General features: G+C 39.2%; 1 protein-coding gene across 8 annotated transcripts in view; it reads right to left on the bottom strand.

The window, feature by feature from the left end:
• sestd1 (SEC14 and spectrin domains 1) overlaps positions 1–26,566 on the bottom strand; it is a 127,714-nt gene that overhangs the window by 33,364 nt on the left and 67,784 nt on the right. For all 8 annotated transcript variants that reach the window (XM_048534419.2, XM_048534421.2, XM_048534424.2 and 5 more), the window contains 5 exons: positions 22,211–22,308; positions 19,252–19,307; positions 15,728–15,939; positions 12,207–12,329; positions 469–663 (listed from right to left, as the gene is read on the bottom strand). In XM_048534419.2, coding sequence (XP_048390376.1) covers positions 469–663; positions 12,207–12,329; positions 15,728–15,939; positions 19,252–19,307; positions 22,211–22,308 — 684 coding nt within the window. The remainder of the gene's footprint in view (positions 1–468; positions 664–12,206; positions 12,330–15,727; positions 15,940–19,251; positions 19,308–22,210; positions 22,309–26,566) is intronic.

The following is a 26,566-nucleotide window of genomic DNA, read 5'->3' as shown; positions in this document are numbered from 1 at the left end:
TCATATGGTTTAGCGACATTGCCACTGATTCATTAATTCAGTTATCCATCAATTCCTTTCAAGTTTACATCTCTTGGACTTAAAGAAATGGACGTGAGGGGTATACAAAGGAGAACAACCCAGGCAAGACAGAATGTAGTATGATTGCTCATATTATGAGTACCACCATTCTAGAGAAAGGGAAATTTATGTATTTCTTTTGAAGCCTTTTTTTTGTTCAAATTTAGACATGTACACTTCAGCTAGAAGTACAACTGTTCAACCGTGTCCTTGATGTTACTATCTGGTAGTGTATCATGATGACATTCAGTAATAATCTGCTGATTTTTGTCCTGTTGTGCCTGGTAGACAACACTATGTTTATTAGAATTAATCGCATTTCTTGCCATGATAAATCAAGAGACCAGACATCAGTTACTTCATTACGATCAGTTCCTGAAATGTGTAATGTATTAACAAGTCACTTACATCCTGAGCAATACCATGGAATTCAAGAGCTGTCTGCAGCACATTTTGTCTGAACTCCAGTTGACTGGCCTGGCGATAGCAAACATCACTGAGCTGCTGTTGCAGGGCTTTTAGTTCAAGCAAATCCTCCTCGTCCCCTGCATTCAACAATGCTGCAATCTGCTGATTAAGTTCCACATACACTGCAAACCATTCCTGCAAATAAGTTGAAAAGTAAAAGTAAAATAAGAGAAAAAAATCAGAAAAATCTTTATTCTGAATCGCTATTATCTTCTTTAACATACTACAGATATTGCCTATGCATACTCCGAAGATAGAAAAGTTGCTCAAATCTGAAGTTTGATATCAAAGAAAAGCTACCCGAAAATCTTACAAAACAAATTCAGGTGGCCTACAGTATCACATACTTCAAACTAATGACTCATAAAAGAGCCAACTGTTCTGTCAATTCTCCTTTATTGTTACATGTTTTGCAGACAAGCTTGAAAAAAAATGATAGAATCATAAAATAATGCAGCTCAGGAAGCACATAGCCCATTCAGTGTGTACTACCCCTTTCGAAAAACAATCCAGATAGCCCTGATCTCATTCTTTTTTACCATTTCCCTGTTTCCTTTCTCCTTTCAGATCCAATTTATCAAATTTTCTTTTTAAGATCTACTCTTGAATCTGTAACCACTGGAACCACCATATCAGGCAGTATATTTCAAATTTAACCATTTCTGCAGCTCAAAATTGCTCAAGTCACCTCTGGTTCTTTTATCAAGCGCCTTACATGAGTCATCACAAACAATAGCTAGCATTTTCTATTTCTGAATTCAAGTGTGCGTGCAGATATCAGTGTGCATGGAACATCCTATCACCAGTAAGAAACGCCAATGATGATCCTTCAGGCGAACAGGTACTTACATAATCACCTGGTGGGGATTTCACAGACACACAACTTCCTGGAACAAGAATGAGATCCATGTCGCCTGAAGTTGCCAGCAAGCTACAGGCCACTAGCCACTGCAAGTAGCTGTGCTACTTCACAGGCCAAGGGTGCTGGCTGGATAGCAACTCAGAAATCCTATAACAGTGGGCAAATTCAGTTACTTTTCAAGGTTGGAAAAAAATTACAGGGTCTGTGTTTTGGCAGGATGTGTTCAGAGGCAAGGCCAGAGAATGGCTGTCAGAAGCCACCCTCTGCTCCCCCTTCCGATCGTGCCCAGCTTGGGACACATCAAGGTGTACCTCCAACTCTGCAGGCTGAGTGAGTCTACACAGGCCCTTTAAGTGGGTTGCTAATTAACCCCTTAAGGACTATTTGATCAGTTGATTAGGAGAGATGGGAGTGCTTTGGTAGAGTAAAAAAATTAAAAGACTGTCATGCCCCTAAGTAAGAGCAACTATATTCCAGACTACCACTCCTTGCCTCTCGAATGCAATTTACCATTTCAATACACGTTGCAATGTATCATAATATTGGATTGTGAGCTGAGCCATGTGCCAATTGGCACAGGCCTCATGAGTAGTGAAATGACAACTGGAGTGGAAGAAACGGATTCCAGTTCATAGAGCACAGGCATCAGAGGAAAAGTAGGGCTGTGCCCCTGGGGAAAACCTGTACCTGAACTGTGCTGGGACCATTCTAGCAGACTATGACCAGGAAAGTTGAACTAGTCTTAAACTGGATAATGGTGAGGGATCAAGTTTGGGTTGATGTAGCGAATCAAGGCAGGAGAGCAAAATAGAGAAATTAAAATGGGAAATGAAGGTCAGAAAATGGAAGGGACTGAGGGCATAAATCTAAGAAAACTCCAACAGTCCTGACAAGATATAACAAAAATACAAAACTAAAGACTGTATTTGAATGTGGATAGCATTCTTCAAAGTAAACAAAGTGATAGTGTACACTGAGATTCATAAATATGACCTGAAAGCCACTGCAGCTGCACAATGATACAGATTGAATCCTGGGTATTGAGGTATGTCATTCAAGAAGAATAGGAAACTCCGTAGAACGTCAGCTTTGCTGTTCAATGAAAACGTTGGTGCAATAGTCAGAGATTACGTTGGTTCAGGAGAAAAGGTGTAGAATCTGTTTGGATGGAGACAATTAGTAGCGGTGGAAAGAAATCACTCATGAGTTGGTCTACAAGCCCCATAACAGCAATCACAATATCTGTCAAAAAATATCCAAGAAGGAATATGATTGCTTGTGACAAAGGGATAGCAATAATCATGAATGATTGAAATCTACTTTATAACTTGAAAAATCAAATTGACAATGGTATATCAAACAAGGAGTTCATAGAGTGTTTCTTAGCAGCACATTCTACAGCCAAATGACATGATTAATTAATGACTTTTGAGAAAAGGAAAGCCTATGTTGCAGAGACCACAATATGATTGAGTTTTACATCCTGTTAGAATGCATCCATGTCCAATGTCACAGAATTGTTACGTGTAGTATATGGTCATTCAGCCCATCACATCTGTACTAGCTCTCCAAATGAGGAATCAATGCCATTACCCCAACTTTAACCATGCACATTACCTCTATTTAAATAATAACATAATGCCCTCTTCAACGCCTCAACTGCAGTATATTATGCTTAAAGAAGGTCAACTGTGTGGGCATGAAAGCCGGACTAGCTGAACTGAAATGGCATTCTAGGCCAGAGGACAGGTCTTAGCAAGGTAGTGGCAGAGATTTTAAAGGGATATTTCAGGATATTCAGAATAAGTATACATCTACCATAAAAGGAAAAGTCAAAAAAATGAAGGACCCACCACCTGTGATTAACTAAAGAAATTAAGTAGTGTCAAACTTAAGATAAAGACGTTTTAACTGGACATAGATAATTACTAGATAAGCTGATTCAGAACATAATTAACGGCAGAGAAGAACCACATGATTGATCCTAGCAGAGAGATTACAGAGTATGAGATGAACCTAACGAGGAATGTACAAACAACAGCTAACAAAGAGGAAATCCCCAAGTCTTCTATAGGAACACAAATGGAAAAGGTAGAATATGGTCAATTGGGGATCAAAAAGGTGATTTACACATGAAGGCAGGGGCATGGCTGAAGTTCTCACCAACCAACCGAGATGTTTTCAAGCCATGATGGCAGAGGAGGAAACTCAGTCACTAGAAAGGTTAAGTTGTTGGTACTTAAGAGTTGACGAGGCACCTAGACCAGCTGACATGCATACAAGATATTGTAAAGTCAACACGATTTGCAGCTGAGCCACAATTTTGCAGTGCTCTTGGACTCGGGTGTTGGTGCTAGAGAATGAGAAAATTGCAAATATTATGTCCTTGGGCTAAACAAGATTGTCAACATAAGGCCACCAGTTACAAACCAGTCTGTTTAACACTGGCAGTGGCGAAGTTTCAAGAAACAATTATTTTGTTTAGAAAAGGCACGTGGTCAAATGTGGGTTAATTAGGGATAGTTAGTACTGTAAACTGTGTGAAGCACAATATAAAATTTCAGAAAGACTTTGCCGAGTTGGTGGAATGGGTGAAGAGGTGACGTGTTTAATTTGGAGACTTGAGGTGAGACATTCCAACAGAAAAAATATGGAGATTATAAATTAAAATGTACGAATCTAAAGTGTGTGCAGGGCTAAGAGAAACGAGAGAGTAAATGGGCATAAGTTATTAAAGGTGGTAGGGCAAGTGCAGAGTAGCTAGTAATGCAATCTGTATTCTGGGCTTTACTAATAGTGGCATTGAGTACAAAAGCTGGGACATTATGCTGAAGCTGTGCAAGACACTAGACCTCAGCTGGAGAACTGTGGCATCAAAGGTTATGGGGAGAAAGCAGGATGAGGCTACTGAATTGGACGATTAGCCATGACTGTGATGAAAAACGGAGCAGGTTCGAAGGCCGAATGGCCGCCTCCTGCTCCTCTATAGTTGTGCCTGGAAATGTGGTAGAAGAAAGGTCATTCAAGACATTCAAGAAGGCATTAGATGATTATTTATACAGAACTAATGTACAGGATGACAGGAGAAGTGCAGAAAAATGGCACCAAGTCATGATGATCATTCAAGAACAAAAGTCGACATGATGGGTTGAATGTCCATCTTCTACACTAAATACCTGTTGAATCTTTTCACAGAATTGTAGATTAAGAATGGGGTGTTAATAGTAGGTAGTAAAGGAAATGATTGATAAGATAAACAAACATTTTGCTTCTGTCTTCAGTATAGAGGATTTCAAAACTTCAATCATAGCTGTCAGTCAAAGGAGAAAGGTTGAGAAGAAATTTGGTGAAATTACAATCACCAGAGAAGCAGTGTCAGGCAATCTGATGGAAGTGATAAGTCCCACGTGCCGACCAAGTTCATCCTCAGGCCTTAAAAAGAGGTGGTTAATGAGTTAGTAAGTGTGTTAATGTTAATTTTTATGAAATTCACTCGTCACTAGAAGTTTTTAATCGACTGTAAAACAGCAATTATTCAAGAAATATTCTTTATTCAAGAAATGATACAGCAGAAAACAAGAACCTATAGGCCATCTGTCATGGCAAGATATGTGAATTGTTAGAAAGGTATTAGAATCATTAAGGAAATTATAGCTGAGCACCAGTGATTAGGAAGAGTCAGCGTGGTTCCCTGTGAGGGGAAGCAGGTTTAACTTATTTACGGGAGTTCTTGACAGAGCAACATGCATGCGGATATAGGGGAGCCTGTACACACAATGTACTTGGATTTTTAGAAGACATTTGCCAAGGTGCTGCATAAATGTCTATATGAGCTCATTGTGTGGGGGGGAGTTTTTTGGCATGGACACAAGGATGAATGAAGGATTCTCCGCCAGTGCTACTCAAAGTGGTCATAAACACTTTGCAGGTTAGTTGCACTGTACATGTTTGTGGGATTGCTCATTAGCTTGAAATATTGGGTAAAATCCAGAAAGTCAAGAGATGTTGTACGTGGAAAAGGTATTGGTTCTGCATGCAATGGTTCTGGTCAAGCCACTTGTTTCCAATTATTACAGCTATAAATACAACACTCATTGGGCTGTAGCTTGAGATAATGCTGGTGCAAAGGCAAAGAGGAGGACAAATTGCTCAGAATGAGGATTGGGCAAAAAAGATCTCAAAAGGAGGCTTTGTCCACTTCTGGTCTTCTGGAATCGCTTCTTTTACCTCTCCCTCAGCAAGGTATATGCATGAACTTTGAGCTTTCTGAAGGAGTCAATCACAAAACTACAACCTGATCTGCATCTCAGAGAAAAACAAAGACAGCACTACTGGTGACTCCAAAAGTGACTAAGGCCCTGAAAATTTGTTATTTGGATGGTTTCCAGTTGGACATATGTGCTATTTTCCAGGTTGCCAACCACTGTTACAACAGAGATTTCATGGGAAGTGTGAGTGTACCCAACCAGGTTACCACGCTTTCCTATGTTCAGGACATCATCATCAACTGCAAAAAATGCAGCATTATAAATGCTATATCTCAATGTTGAGATGTACTGCAGTTACAAAGGTTGCCACTTGCTAAATGTGTAGTTGAAGTACAACCATGCTCAGCTTCTTACAATAGTGTGATCCTGATGATCATGATGCTTTCGCTGAGGCAATCTGTAGTACTCTCAACCTTTTGGCCACCAAGTCAAGGCAGAGAATAGTTTAATAATTCCCTTCAGGGCCGGAAATCTGCCCTGTTTATTTGGTCTGGCCTGCATGTGAATCCAGGCCCACAGTAATTCTTAACTGCCCTCTGATACAACTGAGTGACTTCTTAGACAATTTCAAGACTAACCAGGTGGATCATCCTGGACAGCAGAAATGACCACGGCAAATATAGAACTGTCAACGCTGAAAAATCCTCCTTAAAATCATCTGGGACATTGTGCCTAATGTGGGAGAACTGTTTCAAAAGCTGGTCAAGCAGTGGTCTGTCACGGTCAATGAGGAACGATTCGATAGGGACAATTATGTTCTGGAATCCACCATCATCACCATCCTGAATATGCCCTGTGAAAGGACAGACTCACCTGGTCTGGTGGCACAGTGATATCGAATGGAGAAGGAGGTGCCCCAAGTGTCTTCAACATTAACTCTGGACTCCATGTAGTACCATGGCATCATGTCAAACTTAGAGAAGGAAACCTCCTGTTAATTAGCTACCCACCTCAGTTTATGAATCAGTACCAGTCCATGTTAAATAGCAATTGGAGGAAGCACTGAATGTACTCTATCTTCACATTGAAGATATATTCCAATGTATTATGTGGCATTATCATCATGCTAAATGGGGCAGCTTTCAAACAGATCTAGCGACGAACAGGCACTGTGGTCATCAGCAGCAGAATTGTATTCAACCACAATCTCTAAACTTGTGGTGTGGTATATTCCATCAAATATCTTTACAGCAGTCTTAACAATCAAACTTGTTTCAATGACGAGTGCAGAAGGATATGCCAGGAGCAGCACTAGGTATAGCTATAAATAAAGCAATCTAGTAAAGTTCCAACACAGGGCCACTCGTCAAACAGCATGTGACAGAACTAAGGCTCCCACAAACAACAGATCGGGTCTAATCTCTGCAGTCCTGTCACATTCAGTTTTGAAACATCTAATAAGACAGGCTCTACAAATATTCTTATTCTTAGTGATGGTACATCTTAGCATATAAATGCAAAAGGTAAGGCTGAGGTATTTGCTTTCATCTTTAGTCTGAAGTGCTGAGTGAATGATCTGTCCTGGTTTCCTCCTAGGGTCCCAGCATCACCAATACCAGTTTTCTATCAATTCAATTTACTCCACATGACATCAAGAAAAGGTTGAAGACACTAGTTACAGCAAAAATTATGGGCCCGACTACATACTGGCAGTTGGGCTGAAGACATGTGCTCTAGAACTCCAATATAGTACAACACTAGCATTTAACAGAGAAAGTGAAAAATTGCCAAGGTATGTCCTTTGCACAAAAAGACAAGACAAGACTATTGCAATAACTTACTCACTGAGGCACAGTTTTGTTTCCCCTAGAGCCACTTAGTTCTTGAACCCATTATAGCATTGGTCTAAACATGGACAGAAGAACTGAACTCAGGAGGCAAAGTGAGAACGATAAGCCTGACATCAAGACAGCAGTTGACAGACTGTAGCATCAACGAGTCCTTGCAAAACTTAAGGCAATGAGGATTAAGAGAAAATCATCCTCTGTTTAAAGTTATATCTGGGCGGCACGGTGGCTCAGTGGTTAGCACTGCAGCCTCACAGCACCAGAGTCCCGGGTTCAATTCCAGCCTTGGGTGACTGTCTGTGTGGAGTTTGCACATTCTCCCTGTGTCTGCGTGAGTTTCCTCCCACCGTCCAAAGATGTGCAGGCTAGGTGGATTGGCCATTCTAAATTGCCCGTAGTGTTCAGGGATGGGTCTGGGTGGGATTCTCCAAGGGGCGGTGTGGACTTGTTGGGCCGAAGGGCCTGTTTCCACACTGTAGGGAATCTAATCTAATCTAAAAGGCAGAAGGTTAAGGTTGATCATTTCACTTGTGGACAATTGCACAATATTGAGCACCATTTGTGACTCAGATACTGAAGCAGTCAGTGTCCAGATGTAGCCAAGGTCGACAAATAGGAAGCTGGATGAACACAGCAAGCCAGGCAGCATGATGAGCAAAGGAGAAGTCAACATTTTGGGCATCACCTTTCTTCACAACGCATCAACGTTTCGGGCACTACTCTTCTTCAGGACTGCAACTAGACTAGTCCAAAATTCAGGCTCAAGCTAGTATGTGCAAAGTAACATTCATGCAATCCAAATGGCAAGCAATGAACATCAGCAAGAGAGAATTTAACCATCACCCACTAATACTCAATGGCATGGTCTCCAATATCAAAATTTTGGGGATTACTAGTGGCCAGAATTTGAATTACAGCAGCTATATAAATACTGTGGCTGCAAGGGCAGATGAGTGATTCGCAGAATCATACAGTACAGAAGTGGCCTGTCAGCCCATTGACTCTGTACTGCTAAAAACACACTAAATCTACCCTATTCCTACCGCCTTGAATGGTATGAAACTTCAATTTTTCACCAAGGTAAATATGAAAATTTGTGAGGTCACATGTCTCAATCACCATCTCAGGCAATGCATTCCTACCACTCTCTGGGTTAGAAAGTTTTTACTTCAAATCCCCTCTAAATATTCTGTCTTTCACCTTAGAAGTGCCCCCTTTTTTTACTGACTCTTCAACTAAGGGGAGCAGCTGCACACTATCTATCCTGTCCATGTCCCTCAATCTTAATACACTTCTATCAGGAGCCCCCTCAAACTTCTCTGATCCAAAAAGAACTGAAGCTTATCCTGCCTCTCTTCATAGCTAAGATGCTTCATCCCAGGCAATCCTGTGAATCTCCTCTGTAGCAGAGCTGCACTCAGTACTTCAGCTGTGGCCTAATCCAAGTCCTGTACATTTCCAATCTCCGTGCTCTTACAATCTATGTCTTGACTAATAAAGGTCTTAACCACCTATTAATTGGACTTGCTGCCTTCAGGGATCTGTGGACAAGTGCCTCAAGGGCTTCTGAATGTCCTAACATAGATTGAGTACTCCCTTGTCTTGTTACTTCGTCAAAGTGTGTTACGTCATATTTATCAGGATTAAATTCCACCTGGTACTGATTTGTCCATCTGAGCAATCTGTTGATATTCTCCCATAACCTAAGATCTTTCTCCTCACTGTCAACCAACTGGCTAATCTTTGTGTCATCTGCAAATTTAATTATCATCACTCTCACATTCTCATCTATTTCATAAGGAGGTTGAGAATTCAGCAGTGAGTGACTCACTTTTCTTTTCTCCAAAGCCTATCTGCCATCTACAAAGCACAAATCAGAAGTGCATTGGAATACTCCGTACTTGCCTGATGAGTGCAGCTTCACCAAAACCTGACACCCCCCAGGACAAAGCAGCTTGCTTAATCAGCACCCATTGTGCAATGTCAACACTTTAAAAAGTTGTTTGGGGGTGAATGTTTGCTGGTAAAAGGGATAGCTGGAAAGTAGGAAGCCTTCAAAAATGAGATAATGGGAGTCTAGAGACAGTATGCTCCTGTTAGAGTGAAGGACAAGGCTGGTAGGTGTAGGGAATGCTGGATGACTAGGGAAATTGACCTTTTGGCCAAGAGTAAGAAGGAAACATTTGTCAGGCATAGATAGCAGTGATCGAGTGATTCCTTAGAAGAGGATAAAGGCTGTAGGAGTATACTTAACAGGGAGACCAGGAGGATAAAAACAGAACATGAGATACCTTTGGCAAATATGGTTATGGAGAATCCAAAGGGATTCTACAAATATATTAAGGACAAAAGGGTAATTGGGGAGACCCTCAAAGTTTAGCAAGGCTGCGAATGTGTGGAACCGCAGGAGATGGGGAAGATACTAAGCGAGTATGTTGCATCAGTGTTTACTGTGGAGAAGGATATGGAAGATAGAGAACGTGGGGAAATAAATAGCGACTTTTGAAAAACGTCCATTCTACAGAGGTGGTGGTGCTGGGTGTCTTAAAACGCGTACAGATGGATAACTAATCAGGACTTGATCAGGTGTACGCTAGAACTTTGTAGCAAGGTAGGGAAGTGATTGCTGGGCCCCTTGCTGAGATACTTGCATCATCGATAGCCACAGGTAAGGTGCCAGAAGACAGGAGGCTGGCTAATGTGGTGCCACTATTGAAGAAAGGTGGTAAGGAAAAGCCACAGAAGTATAGGCCAGTGAGCCTGACATCGGTGATGGGCAAGGTGGTGGAGAGGATGCTGAGGGACAAGGTTTACATGTATTTGGAAGGGCAATGAATGATTAGGGATAATCAACATGATTTCTCATGCACAAAGCCATGTCTCACTAACTTGATTAGTTTTTTGAAGAACTAATGAAGAGGACTGATGGAGGCAGAGCGATGGATGCAATCTACATGGACTTCAGGAGGGCATGTGACAAGGTTCCTTGTAGTAGACTGGTTAACAACATTAGTGCACACTGAATACAGGGAGAACTAGCCATGTGGATATGGAACTGGTTCAAAAGGAGGAGACAGAGGGTTTTGGTGGAGGGTTGCTTTTCAGACTGATGGCCTGTGACCAGCGGTGTGCCACAAGGATCGCTACTGGGTCCACTGCTCTGCATCATTCATATAAATGATGTGGATGTGAACAAAGGAGGTATGGCTAGTAAGTTTGCAGATGACACCAAAATTGGAGGTGTAGTGGATAGAGAAGAAGGTTACATCAGAGTAGATTGGCACCTTGATCAGATGGGCATGAGTGGCAGATGTAGTTTAATTTAGATAAATGCGAGGTGCTGCATTTTGGAAAGGCAGATCAGGGCAGGACTTCTATCACCTAATGGTAAATTCCTAGCAGCGTTGTAGAACAGAGTGCAGGTTTCAAAGTTCATTGAAAGGAGAGTTCCAGGTCGACAGGGTAGTGAAGAAGGCATTAGGTATGCTTGCCTTTACTAGTCAGTGCACTGAGTATAGGAGTTGGGAGGTCATGTTGCAGCTGCACAACACATTGGTTAAGCCACCTTAGGAAAACTGTTTGCAATTCTGGTCTCCCTGCTATGGGAAAGATGTTGTGAAACAGGAATGGGTTCAGAAAAGATTTAAAAGAATGTTGCCTGTGTTGGAGAGTTTGAGCTATAGGGATAGGCTGAACAGACTGGGCCTATTTTCCCAGGAGTGTCGGAGGCTGAGGGGCAGTCTTATGGAGGTTTATAAAATCATGATGGACATGGATACGATGATTAGACAAGTTCTTTTCCCTAGAGTGAGGGAGTCCAAAACTAGGGAGCGTAGGTTTAAGGTCAGAGGGGAAAGATGTAAAAGGGACCTAAGGGGCAACTCTTTCATTGGGAGGATGATGTATGTCAGATACAAGCTGCCAGGGGAAGTGGAGGAGGCTGGTGCAATTACAACATTTAAAAGGCATCTAGATGGGTATACGAATGGGAAGGGTTTACAGGGCTAAAGACCAAATGCTGGCAAATGGGAGTAAATTTATTTAGGATATCTGGTCCGCATGAACAAGTAGGACCGAACAGTCTGTTTCCATGCTGTATAGCTCTATGACTCTATGATACTACATGATGCACTGCAGTAACTCCTGTAGTATATTCAAAATTTACAGTCTCTATCACCTTGATAGACTTGGACAGCAGAAGCCTAAATACACTATCGCTTGTAAATTCCTTTCCAAGGCATTGACTATGCTGTCTTGAAACCATATGACCATTCCTCCACTATTAGTGATTGAAATCCTGGAACTCTCTCCCTAATAGCATCACAGGTGCATCTACATAACAGAGCACTTCAAGGTTATGGCTCACTACCAGCTTCTCAGTAGCAACTGGGGATGAACAACAAATTGCCGGTCTTGCCAGCAATGCCCAAGACTTAGAAGCATTCCCTACAGTAAGTGTAATCTAGTACATGATATTTTCTCAAAGTGTACTTTTCAGAAAGAATATCTGTCACATAATTTAACTTAATCCATCTTTAGTCGTTGGGTAAACTGCACAAAGAATCAAAAAGGACCAAATCATGCACTTTATGTAATTTTATTTGGTTTTAAATTCTCTTTGTCTTCTCAGAGTTATTTCATTCCCCAACAAATAAATCCTAATAAAACAAATTGGCTTCTTGAATTCTCTAGCATTCTTAACTCTACTAACCAGTATGCATTCAATGTACTTATGATGTAAACAATTTGAAAGAAACTTACACTGTGCTGGCTTTCAATTTCCTCATGTTTTTGTTGCAAAGCTTGGGAAGCTCGAATCGAATCCCCTATTCCCCACTGAGTCCTCAGTTGTTCTGACCCAGGTCCTTCCAACCAGTTCACAACCTTAAGTGAGAAATTAATTCTGATAAATGAATTGAATGACAGATCTTCATCATGACTATGTTACTGAAAATGACACAAATGTGAAATAGAACAATGCAAATAAAACCTCTGTGGTACAACCAAATAGGCAATGGACACTTGAAAAGGAGTATACATTTTAATAGTTTAGACATCAATTATTTGTTGTTATATTTAAAAACTGAAGTGTAGTGAAATGTTTGCTGACATCAATGTACAGTGTCGTGGAGACTCAGCAGGCCAGCTTTCACCCATGATTCGTCAAAATGCTCAACTTATGTGGCTATTTGGTTGTGATGTAAGCAGCACATTTCTAGAAAACATAAAATGGGAAAGGAGAGGGACAAAAACACCATGAAAACTGCATGTGTTTTTGCTCCTGTGTATTTCCCAATCCAAGGTTGTTCCCAATCCAACATGAAATACACTGGGTGTCGCTTAGGGCAGCTGTTTGGATCACAGATGATAAATGACAGCAAGAGTAACTGTTTACCAAACCAAAAAAAATTGATATATGCAGCAAAAAATCTACAATTTTCAATTACACCAACAGTCTCGCAAAAGAACACTAATTCCAAAACCACTAAGTTCAGCACATTCTTTCCAAATGAAGGATGCTTTTGGGAGATTTACTTAACACATAAAATGTTTCAGCCCTTGATGAGCAAGTTGAGACATTAATTAGTCTGCAGATCCACTGTTCTGGTGGGGGGAGCTGGGGGGGGGGGGGTGGGGGGGAGTGGTGACAGTCTGTAAATGACTCAGCCCTTTCAAATGTGTCATTTTGTATTTGCATCAAGTAAAAGCTAATAATGTCAGCTTCCGGGATAGAAAGGGATTGCTGCCAAATGTCACGAACAGCAAAGTTAAAGGAAAACAATTATACTGCAGTTCCAAGTGTTGAAATGCACAAACATTTTACCTCCAGATTCAATTATTCAATGCTCTCCAATTCCCTTCCAATATTTTAACGTCTAAGATTAATTTCTTACACATCTCTGGCAACTACATTTTAGACTGGACCATGCCCCACTCAAGGTCTTGTACTCAGCAATCTACATTGCCTCAGTTTAGAATTCTCATCCTAAGTGCTACAGTTCTCCATTAGTTTATCCCTTCCATCCCTGAAACTTCATACAGTGTGACAATCCATTCTTCCCCAAACTATCTGTTCCTCTGATTCTAGCCTCTTCTCCATTTGTTTGAGTTGTGCATATCCACCTCTTTACCTCACCATGAACTGCTGTACCATCAAGTTGCCTGGACCTATTCAAGTAGAATGTAGTCCCAAATAGCTCAGACTTCCTCTCCTCTTGGAAGTACCTGCTTATAACTGACCTGCTGGGCCAAGATGCTAAATAAAACTCTTAGTATCTCAAATAAAAACAGGAAGTGCTGGAGAAACTCAGCAGAAATTTCTTACAGATTTCTATCAACTGGAACCATCTGCGGATGTATTTCTACACTGCTTGCCTTCTTTCATACGAAGCGTTATATCAAAGTTTTGCATGTTCTCTCAGGTGGATGTAATATATTTCTTGAGACTGTTTTGAACAGCAAGGGAGTTATTTTTGATGCCTTAACCAATATTTCGCTTTTCTTCAACATCATAAGAACACATCATTTAATTAATAGCACAATGCTGTTTGTGGGAATTTGCTGTATCTGAATTGGCTGTCACATGTCTTACAACATTGACCATACTTACAGACAATTAAACAGTTTGAAAGTATTTTAGGAAATCCTGAACTCTATATATATGTAAGGCTTACACCTTTTTTGAAAAAAACATTAAAGCCACTGACGTGGTACAGAATATAGCCACACATGATCTCAAGGGTTGGGAAATCATATCTATAATGAGAGAGGAGATATTACAGCAGAGAAGGTGAATAAAAGATTTGAAAACTATCAAGGATTTTGATGTATAAGTAATTGACGAGTTATCAGTTCACCAAGAGAGCGATGACAGAAGAAAATCTTTTTAAATAAAAGCTGTTAGAGCATGCAATACCAAGGCTCAGTACACGTTTGAGAAGGAAATCAATATATCCTTTTGAAGAAAATTGAATATATGAAATAGAGGTAATCAAAGAACATAAGTGCAAGATCTTCATTGGAAGAACAAAGGGAGAGGTTAGAAGTATTTTTATGCAACATTTTATTATGATACGTGATACCCAACTGGATTTTGTCATGGAAAAACAATCTAGCTTTTAAAAGAGAAATGGATAAATATTTGAATTAAAATTATTAAGAATATAGGAAACGAAAAGGGAATAGAACTAAGTGAATAGTTCTTTCACAATGCATTCATGTGAATACTTCTATGCTATAACTTCAATGATGCACACCAAGTCCCATTCACCCATTAACTCTGTGCTCACTGGTCTTTACAGGTTCCTCGTCCAGCAATGTCCTGCTTTTGAAAATGTCATCCTTGTATTCAAGTTCTTCCAATGTCCCTCTCCTCGTAGACTGCCAGCCTTACAATCCACCAAGATATCTGTTGTCCTCCAAATTTGGCCTTTAGTGCAGGCTGGACATTCACAGTACGACCCCATCAACTGTGTCTTCCATATTACCAGGCAACGTTAACATTGGCCAGGCACATGTTTTCTGTTTACAAGCCTAGAGTAGGATTACTGATAGACTACTTTGCAATGTGTAAAAATCATATTCAAACACTTTACCCCGAGTCTGTAAATATAATTTTTGTTTCAGGGCACACTGGACAGCAATCAGGAATAGGACAGAGGAAATAATTGTTTGTATACTGCTTTTCTCAATCTCAGGTCTTTGCTAAATGCTTCAGAGCTAATAATTTTTTTAAAGTGTGTGTTGTAATGTATGAAAATCTGCAATGAGTATGCATACAGGAGAATCACACAAATACCAATCAGATTAACAATCAGATAATTACACTTTTAGCTACGTTGGCTTCTGAATAAATTTTTCCAGTACTTGCCTGCTCTTTTCTGAACACAGTCAAGGAATTTTATTTCTGCACAGTCAAAAAACTTTGGTGTGAGTTTTTTTTTGAAAGATGGCATCTTTAATACTGCAACATACTTTCAGATTACTGATATGTCCAATTTATATTAATGTGCCCAAGTCTTTAAATTGGGGCTTGAAACAACACTCTTCTGACTCAGAGGCATAACTGAAAAACTCGTCTCAACTGCCTACTTTGGTAACTCAGGGACTCCACGGCCAATTTCAAAACCTCAACTGTTAGCTTAGATAAAAATTAGGGAAGGCAAAACAGTCTGCAATCTCCTTGGCTTAGGATTCAATTCTACAAGCAGTGAACAGAGTAGTCTTAAAATCAAACCATCGTAGTTTGTAGAAATGTCATAACATTTATAATTATTGCTCACCTGCATAACTTTTTGCTGTATTTCCTCTAGTTGTGTACGTTTACTACGCTGTCTGCAGACTTCTTGGTATCTAGTATATTGTTCTCGTAGAGAATCCAGTAGTTTCACTACTTTGGGCTGAGCTAACAATTCGTCGTCCATTGGGGACCATGACATACCTCCTTCTAACCCATTAAAGCGGCGCTGTTGCAATTCTGATAGGAGTTCATGACCTTTAGAGTAATGCCAGAAAACATTTAAATACCAGTTCTCAATTCAATTTTTAATGTACATGCTACTCGTGTAAGTATTTCTTACTTCAAAACCAAAAAATGCAATTTTTGAAAAACACTCATGTTAAAAGGCATTTGTTTGTTTAAAGGGAAGAGTTGGGCCAGCTATATAAGTATTATAGCTGTAAAGCAGGTCAGCGGCTAGGAATTCTGCAGTAAGTACCTCAGCTCCTGGCTCCTCAAAGCCTCTCCACTGCCTCCAAGGTACAAGTCAAGGATGTGACAGAATGCTCTCCACTTGCTTGTAAGCACAGTTCCAAAAGCACTCAAGAAGCTCAATGTCATCTACGACAAAACAGGCAACACTATCCACCACCTTCAACATTCATTCCCTCCAAAGTCAAAGCATAGCGAGAGCAATGCGCAAAATTACAAGACACTGTGGAAATACATCAAGGTTCCTTTGACGGTACATTCCAAATTTGCAAGAAAGATGCATGGGAACACTACTAATGTGTAAATTACCTCTAATCTGCACACCATCCTGACTTGGAATCATATTATCAATCTGTTGCTGTCATTGCATCAAAATCCTAAAATATCCTTCACAGCAGCATGCTGTGTTTACCCACTCCACGTGGACTGTCCTAAGAGAGCTAACAGAAGTATATGACATCTTGACACTGCTGCAAACAAAGAAAGCACTAGTTTTGGAGATTAGCATTCTCACAACTTGCATAGTAATGAATTAACAACATAATTCAGATATCATTTGAATTTAATGTTCATACTGCACCATAGAAATGCCATTAAATAAAACAGAAAGTTATAGGTATCAATCAAGAAGTCAGTGCATTCTCTCAACACTTAACAAGATTTGACAAATTATAGTGCAATAATGACAGTTTGAATTAGAGCACAAAGAACCTTATCTAAAGTCTAACCAATATAAACTTGTGAGTAGCCATTGTTGAATCCCTCAAGATCAACATTCAGGGAATTACTACTGATCAGGAACTTAAATAGATCGGCCACGTAAGTATTAAAGCTACAAAAACAGGGGCAGAGGCTGGTAATTCTGCAGCAAATAATTTCCCACATGACTCCCCAAAAGTCTGTCCACCATCCACAAAACAATGCGGGATGATTTCCACTCCACCAATACTCAAGAAAGTCAGCACCATTCAGGACAAATCAGCCCGCTTGACCAGCAACTCATCCCCACCCTGAAAAATTTACACCCACCCCACCTTTACATGGCAGCAGCAAGATCTGCCATAAGATGCACTGCAGCAACTCACTGAGGTTTCTTTAACAGTAACTTCAAAATCTGGGATTCCTATCACTTAAAAGGTCAAGGGCACTGCCACTTGCAAGTTCCTTTCCAAGTCACACACCATCTTGAGTTAGAACCATTTCACATATCCTGCACTGTTAACAGATCAAAATCATAAAATTCCTGAACAGCAATGTGGGAATCAGTGGTTAAAGGAGTGGGCTCACCACCATCTTTTCAAGGGCAATTCGGGATAGGAAAAAAATGATGACCTGTCAGCCTGACGCATATCCGAAGAAAAAATAAAAAATATCAAATGCAAGGCAGATTGACTGAAAAAGCAAAAGCATTTTGGTACAGCAAAAGGCAAAATATTTTTCATTGAGAATTATTGCATAGATTTGAAAAGAAAGATTGGCATTTACATAGCAGCTTCCACAACTTCAAGAGTCCCAAAGCACCTTACAATGAATGAAGTACTTTTGAAGTGCTTTCACACTTATTATTTAGGAAATGCCACAGCCAACTTGAACATAGCAAGTTTGCACAAACAGCAATGTGACAAGACAACAAGATGTAGCAGCAGAGCAAGCCATTCAGTCCATCAAGTCTGCTCCACCGCTCAATGAGATCATAGCTGATTAGACAATTCTCAACTCAACATTCCTGCCTTTTCCTATATGTCCTTGATTCCCTCATTGATTTGAAATCTCTTTATCTCGGCCTTGAATATGTTTAAATGATCCAGTCTCAACAACCTCTGTGGTAAAGAATCCTACAGATTCAGAACTCTCTGAGAAGAAGTGTGCAACCCCTTAATAATTTTGACCAAGTAATCAGTTCTTATAATATTGACTGAATGATAAATATTGATCAGGACATTGGGAGCAACTCTTCTGCTCACCTTCAAAATATTGCTGTGGAAATGTTGATTTCCATAATTGATGTAACTCTGTTTAATGTGTCATTTGAAAGGTGGCATTTCCAACAGTGCAGCATCTCCTTGGTACTGCAGTGGAGTATCAGCCTAGATGTTTGTGTGCAGCCATTTGACAGAAATGAGTACTACTCACTGAGCCTCAACTCTTGATGGCCCCCTTTAGGCTACATCATGAGTGGGGGGGGGTGGGAAAGGAAGGTTGGGCACATGAGTTTGAACTGCACAAGAGGACAAATTACATATCCAAAATGAACATATGTCACCATAAATGCATCACAACAGGATACATCTATCAAGGTACAATTCAAATGAATCAAAAAAGTCTCAAAAGAGAAAGCAAATATGGCAATATTGGCAAATATAGCCATTTAACAAGATGGAGGGTGCAACAAAAGCAAAATACTGTGGATCCTGGAAAGCTGAGAGAAGAACAATAATGTTGAAATAACTCAGTACGCCAGGCAGCAGCTGTAGGATGAAACCATCCAGTAAGACATCGCAAGTTGAATCCTTAATAACTCTAATGCAATTTTTTTTTCTATTGATTAGCAGCTGCAAAACATTACTGCAAATAGGAGCCAAAAATGGGGGAATGGGAACCAATATTGCTACACTGTTGGAGCAGGTACAGCCAATACGCCGATTTTATCCAATTCTCATCCATTCAGAAACTAAACTACCAAAAAATATTTATTTGCCATGAAGATGAACATGTTCTAAAAACATGAACACCGTAACGGAATTAATAGTTACGTTCATTAACACATCCTACATGAACAATTCCTTTGTTTAAACATCGGAAAAGTGCAATGTCACAACATTATCTGAATGACAATATAGAGAAGAAAAAAACACATGGGTGTATTATTTCATGAGTAGAAGTAACTGAAATCCCAAGCTGAATATTTTTTTGAGAAAAGTGGCATTGAAACTTAACTTGCAAACCAATGTGTAAACAACACAAAACAAATGCAGAAATAAAAACTGGATTACATTTTTATAGAGCTGGTCAGTTTAAAAAGTTATTTGCAGAATTTAGCAGTTTCTGTGACAATTAACATGTTTTAAACACTTAACATTTATTAAGAAAAGCTACCTGTTTGTAAAACTGTTTCTGGATCCACGGAAGGAAGAAAACTGTATTCCATAGGCCTACCAATGCAAACAAAGTGTTAAACTTTCTAGATGCCATACATGGTGTAAAATAAAAATCACAAATAAGCAATCCTAGAAAATAAAGCTACTGAATTGCTAAACATTTTAGAAGAGTTGAGATGAAACAACAATCATTGGCTTGCCCTTAGATGTGATCCATAAAACCCGATCTAGTCGCAGTAAAAGGTACTACATAATTTCTTATGTACAACAGCTCACTTATACAATAACTGTCCAAGCCAATTCATAGGAGAATCATAAATAAAATTTGTCACTGAGACACACAAGATGATATTTGGTGTATAATCGAAAGCCTAGGCAAAAAAAGACAGGTTTCAAGAAGTATCTTTAAGATGAAAAGTGAGATGGAGAGGCAGAGAGGCATTAGGAGGGAACTCCAGAGTGTGGGGGTTGAAGCAATCGAAGGTACGGCCGCTAATGATACAGCAATAATGACTGGATGCAGTGACTTTATTGTTCATGCAGAAAATAATCTTGAGACCATTCTTGTTCGCTAAAAAGTTTCAAAGTAAATAATAAAGAAAAACATCACTGTATTACAGAAATCTAATGTTAATTAAAATAGTCTTCAAACTTCAAGTAATAGAATAAGTAGTCAGTGGGCCCACCACAAGTAAATTGTCCTGTCCAGATATTAGTTCTTGTTGAAAGTTCTTTTGGAGATGGACAAAAGTTGGTTCAAGAGGTAATCTGTCCTACGTCTGGCAGATTACAGCCTTTTCCCTAAATGCATCAAGCAGCAATACTGACTCACAAAGGGTGATCCTCATTGTTCATCAGACTTCATGAAAGGCAAATATCTCATTAAATACTCTCCCTGTCTGGTTTAGGAAGTTCTGTAGCCATAAAAAGAGATTCCATTCATAAGACAGCTGTACCAGGCAAAGCTTCCTAAAATGAGATCACTCTCAACTTAGCAGTGCAAAAAAAAAGTTTAACTGCTGTAAGATCTCTTCTAAAAATTTTGATTTTTTGATTTAGTACAGCTGTGTATATCATGAAAATGGAAAGTTATGGGTAGGAGGAAATTCCCATAAACCTATTACAGTAATAAGGAGGGGGAGGGTCACAAAGGGACTTGAAAACAAGAAAGGCATTTTAAAGTCAAGACATTATTTGACCAGTAACTTTGGACCAGCAAGTACAAACATCAACTAATGCTTGCTGCAAGTTAAGACCATAGGTAACAAAATTTTAGATGGCTTCAATGACAAAGGATAGAGTGTGGGTGACCAACCAGAACTGTGCAGCCGCAGTCAGGTCAAGAGGTAATGAAGGAACTGATGAGGGCTCCTGAAGTAGTCGTAGTTTCAGACGATGAGGGTAGGACCTGGTTTTGCATTAGGCAGGCTGGTCAGATTTGGCACTGGAAGTCTAAACCAGCTGTGGTGCTATACACTTCCAGCTCAGTCTCACTTGAGCTTCAATGGATGATGAAGAAGGTCATATAAAGTTAAAAATGGCCAAGGACAGAAAAAGTAAAGTGGTTCTAAGACTATGTGATTAGAAAATACAATGGAGATCACAGTTGAGTAGCTGCAGAAATGCGGCAAAAGGGAGGGTGATAAGCTAGTTATTGGTATGTGGAAGTGCAATTGAAAGTGAATTTTCAAGTGCAGGAGCAGAAAGAAGTGATATGAATGATGAGCGACACAAAGTAGTGAACAGAGATTGCCTTTTCTGGGAATGAAATTGCAGGAACATCCACATCCCATGAGTGGCAAGGTTAAGATGAAAGCTGGGAGTATGGATTGAGGAGTTTACATGAAGGGAGAAATTTACAATAAATAAGAGGGCAGAGGAGAGAATATAATGACTTGAGACGAAGAATGAAATCACTGAGGATGACAAGTGATATGGAGCAGAGGCTGAGAGGAGAAAGTAGTGAATGTATCTCAGTGGAATTTTTTTATTGAAATTGTGAGCCAGTTGCAGCAAACAATGATTCTGAGACACAGAATCCTTGATTAGAATATGGTGAGATGCTCAAAGGAATAAAATGTGGTAGGGAAATGGGGGTCAGGTCAAGTTGTGAGCTTGTGACATATGCCACGCAGCCACTGTTTTTGATGGGGTGAATGGTGGAAGATGTAACCAGGCAGGGAGGCAAAATCAAGGGGGTAGATAACATCATCTGTGCAAAGTTGCTGTTAAGACCATGATCTGATGGAACCAACCACAATAAAGTTCATGGATGGCAGGGGCTTTATTCATAAGTGAATATGCGTTTTGAAAGGCAAATGCATAGAGAGATGGTGACAGTTAATCATAGAACTCCTACAGCGTGGAGACATGCCATTCAGCCCAACAAGTCCACACCGCCCCTCTGAAAAGCATCCCACCCATTCCCCTACCCCTGCATTTCCTACGTCTAATCCACCTAACCTAAATATCCCTGGGCACTGTGGGCAATTTAGGATGGCCAAACCACCTAGCCTGCACATTTTTGGACTGTGAGAGGAAACCGGAGCACCTGGAGGAAACCCTACAGTCAGTGGCTAAGCTAAACAGGACAAAGATTGGCAAGTGGATAAAATGGGAATGAGGTCAATGTGAAAATGAAATGGAGCAACTGCCGTTGCTACGGACAACGAGCCAGCACTGTGTTGGTCACTCCTTCAATGGATGGGCAAGGTACGGAAGGAAGCTATAGGTTTGTCTAACAGGGAGTAAAGCCTCAGATAAAAGCAAAGTACTGTGGATGCCAGAAATCAGAAACAAATACAGAGAATGCTGGAAAAATCAGCAAGTCTGGCAGTATGTGTGGAAAGAGAAAGAGAGTTAACATTTTGATTCCAATAAGACTGTTCTGAAGAACCTAAAATCATAGTTCTTGTTAAATAAAACCAAATATCATCATATGCACATTTTATTCCTACCTTTCTTTCTCCTGTGGATTGCCCCTCTCAGATCCATTATTAATTAGAGCCAGCTCATCTAGCAATGATGTTGATTCCTTTGTGAATTTTTCAAAGACCTGTGTTAAACAAGAAAACTATTTTGTCCTCAAAATATTCAGTTTGAAAATATTTCATTTAAACTGATATTCAAGCTAAAACGAGCTTGTGCAGAACAGATATCATTTGGATTTAACAATGAAAACTGGGTTAACAAAAAGCTACTTAAATTCATTAAAAGAAATGAAGCAAAAATCTGAATAAATCTTCTGAGTCACTAAAATCATACTAAACATAAACATTCCTTGATCATTGCAAACTCAACAAGATTGCAGTGGGAAGGTATGATTCAACTGTGGTGAACAATATCAGTAAGACAGGTTCTACACAGGGAGTGAGAGGATCTGGGCACGAAAGTAGTAAGCAGAATCTCAAAGAATGAAAGCTCCAGATTATCAATAAATTGAACAGGAGAAAAAAAATTACAAAAAGTAATGCATGACTCAAAGAACTGGGAGGGAGAAGTAGGTTAAAAACTGAAAGAACTACTTATGTTGCAAATCAGAAACAAAAACAGAATTTGCTAGAAAAGCTCAGAAGGTCTGGCAGCATCTGTGGAGAAAAATCAGAGTTAACATTTTGGGTCCCATGACCCTTCTTCAGAACTGGAGAAGTAGGTTCCTCTTCATGAGACACAGGCAGCAATAATGGGTAAAGCAGAGGCTACATATACCATTGGGATGGAGAACCTGATCTGAGCTGGGGCCAGTGTTCTAACGAGTACTATTAACTAAAGAAACAGAGAGGGCTTTAAACTCAATAGAAGGGTAAGGGATCATGTAGAAAAACAGTGAATAAGTTAAAGAGAATTGTCAAACAATTAATTAATGTAGCAATAACGGTCATCATTATCACAGTACGGCAGGAAAGGACAGTGATTGCAAGTTTAAGAGTTAGCCAGAAGATACAATGAGAATTTACAAAACTTTGCAATTAACAATAAAACAGATGAATTGTTTATTCAAATACAAATTGACATGCAAAACTCGATAGTCATTGCAGAGGCATGGGGAGGGATTGTTCAATCTGCATGTAGACTGGGTGAGCCTAATTAGTAATTAATGTTGCAGAAGTGAATTCTTGAAATGCATGTGTGATGGCTTTCTAAAGTCGCATGTGAAGGAACAAGCTAGGGAATGGGTTATCTTAGATCTGGCATTGTGCAATTAAAATGAACTAATTTCTAATTTTGTTGGAAAGAAGTTCATAGGAAAGGGTGACCATAATATTTAGAATATGACTTTCACATTATAATAGAATTTAGTTTGAAAGTGATGTAGTTCAATTGAAACTATCGTATTAATTCTAAACAAAGGAAACTAATGGTCAAAAAGGCAAACTGATTCTGCTAGACTAGGAAACTACATTGAAAGATATCGTGGTATACAGGCAATGCCTAAAATTTAAGAATTAGCAATGTTAACAAAAATAAATTTCTTTAATCACAAAAAGCCTCCCATGAGAGTATTCCAAAAGTAGCTAACAGAAGAAATCAAAGATTATGCTAGATTAAAGGAGGAGACCATGAGACCAATGAAGTTGCCAGAAAAATATTATGGTAAGCCTGTGGATTGGCACCAATTTACAATTCTATAAAGGAAGACCAAGAAAACAAAGGAAAATAGAATGAAAGTGATTAGCAAAAACATAAAAAAGGATTGTAAAAGCCCTGAAAGGGATGCAAAAAGGAAAATAGTGAGAAAGACCAATGCTTGGAAATGGAGGAAAACGTATCATACAGATATGGAATTAAATGCAGTCTATCTCTATGCATTTGTTTTCACAGAAGATAAGACAAAACAACCTTCTAAAAATAAATAGAGAATCTAGGAAGTGGTGAAAATGGACATTGTAAGGTATTGTATCAAAAAAAAATTACAGTAATTCAAGCAACTTAAAATAGATATTTCTTCTGGAATCTTGACACTCTATATTCCAAATAGTGTGAAAAAGATGGTTATTAAGATAGTGGATACACCGTTGATCATCCTTCAAAATTCCGTAAACTCTGGATTAGTTTCTGCAGATTAGGTAGTGACAAATGTAAAGCCAATAGTTAAGTAGAAAGGACAGAGAAAACTGGTAGATATTGACTTCTGGCCTAACATCAGTCATTTAAAGTTTTGGCAAACATCAATCATAGGTAAAATGCTAGAAACTATAATAAATGATGTCATAGTAAGACAGTTATAAATGAATGGTAGCATTGGGCAGAGTTTATGAAGCCTGCTGTCAATATTTTTGAGGCTGTAACTAGCAGAACAGATAAGGGAAACTGACTGATATAGAAAATTCAGACTGTCTAGAAAGATTTACAAGAGGTTGGTAAATAAATTTAAAGGCCATGAGATTGAGGGGAATATGAAGGAGAACTGGCAAACTGACAAAAAACAGTGAATAGGAATAAATGGATCATTTTTGGGGCACGCTGTGAACAGAGGGATATCACAAGGATCAGTGTTTGGGCTCCAGTTAATCAGAATTTATAGTAATGCTTTACGAGCAGATCAAATGTAATATTTCCAGGCTAGCTAATGGCAAAACTAGGTGAGTTGTGAGGAGGATGCAAAGACATTTCAAGAAGACTTGAAGAAGCTAAATGAGTAAGCACAAGTTTGGCAGATGGAATATAAGGTAGAAAAAGACAAGTATAGACACCAAGCAAGTCAAAAGGCAAATTGTACACTGAACTTTACCACAAGCAAATTTGAATATTTGAGAAAAGACATTTCACTGCAATTATATAAAGCCTTGGTGTATTACATGCAAATTTGGTTTGCTTAACCAAGGAAAAATATACAAGTCATGGACAGAAGGCAACAAAGGTTCAAACCAATCCCTGGGATAAACAGATTGTCCTATTAGAGACCAAGAGTTCCCTGGAATTTAGAACAGTGAGCGGTTGTCACATTTGAGAAATCATTGTTGTTAATGCAGGAAGTTTGAGTCTCCTGCCTGAGGTGGGTGGTTCTTGAACCAGGATAGAATAAAGGATAGCCACGTAACAATTAGGTGAAGAGGAACTTCTTCAGTCAAAAGGTAATGAGTTTTAGAACTCTTTACCCGAGAGGGTCATAGAAGCTCCATCATTGACTATATTTAAGATTGAGTTTGATATATTTTGTCATATTAAAGACATCATAGGATATATAGAAAATGCATTAAAATTGTGAAGTAACAGATCAGCAATGATCTCACTGAATGTCAGAGCAGGCTTCAAGGGCTGAATGGTCCACTCTTGCTTACAATTCTTATATTCCTAAGATTGTTTTTACATTTTAACTTGTCTGTCCCTTCTGCTTTTATTTAACAATGTTATATAGCCATTTCTGAAGACATGCAAGCAAAGTTGGTTAATTATGATGTGGAATATTTCAGGTACAAATCAGTTTAAACCCAGAGTAGTTTTGCTCCCATCTTTTCTGGCCTCAGTGGCTACTTTTATTGGGAATCTGATTTCATTACTGCCAGGTTCAAACAAAAATATAATTTAAAAGTTGTTCAATTTTTCAGTTTAGGGCAGCTGCTGAATTTCGTGGGAAATAGTCACTCAACAGAACAATTGTGCAGGAATAGAGGAGCAAGGAAGGATTAATTTGTAGTAACAATGCTGTAATTATTTATGTTTGCTACTTCAGAAGAAGATCAGAAGGATAATGGATGTCTTGAGGATGATAATCTAATCATAAAGACCAGTTTAGTACTAGTGTTACTTACATTGAAACTATTTTCCATGCTCCCATGAGTTCCTTAAATTGTAAATATTTCAATCTTCAAAAGCTAAACAGATTACAACAGTCCAACAATGCAATTTGTTATATACTTCAAGAAGTTGTTGTCCTTGGTAATTTGTGAGAATTTTTAACGAGAATGCTTTGTCTATCTCCTTTAATCGCATGGAAGGAATTGTGCAAGGGTCACTGGAAATATTCATCATTTGACAGAATATAAATGCTCAAGGTAAACTCGCAACAAACATGGTGTGAATCATTGAGTTTACACAATGGAAATTAAAGTTAATATACAACACTTATTTGTTTCTTATATCTTTAAATTTGATTTAATCAACAAAGCAAACTGTCTGAAACGTGTTACAGCTAACCAATAGTTCAACAACATTTTGCACATGTTTACAACATACAGCACAAGACAGCAAAAGCCAAACATTTTTTTCTTCTTGACAGATGCCAGACCTCAAGCTGTGAGGCAATCTCTGCAATGCATGCATCGAACAATAAGCATGTTGAGTCAGCACTCTGCAATAAGACAAGGTCGCTT

This window comes from Stegostoma tigrinum, chromosome 7 (assembly GCF_030684315.1).
Source record: "Stegostoma tigrinum isolate sSteTig4 chromosome 7, sSteTig4.hap1, whole genome shotgun sequence".
NCBI lineage: Eukaryota > Metazoa > Chordata > Chondrichthyes > Orectolobiformes > Stegostomatidae > Stegostoma > Stegostoma tigrinum.
Note: the sequence above shows the minus strand (reverse complement) of the source record. Positions and strands in the feature narration are given on the sequence as shown.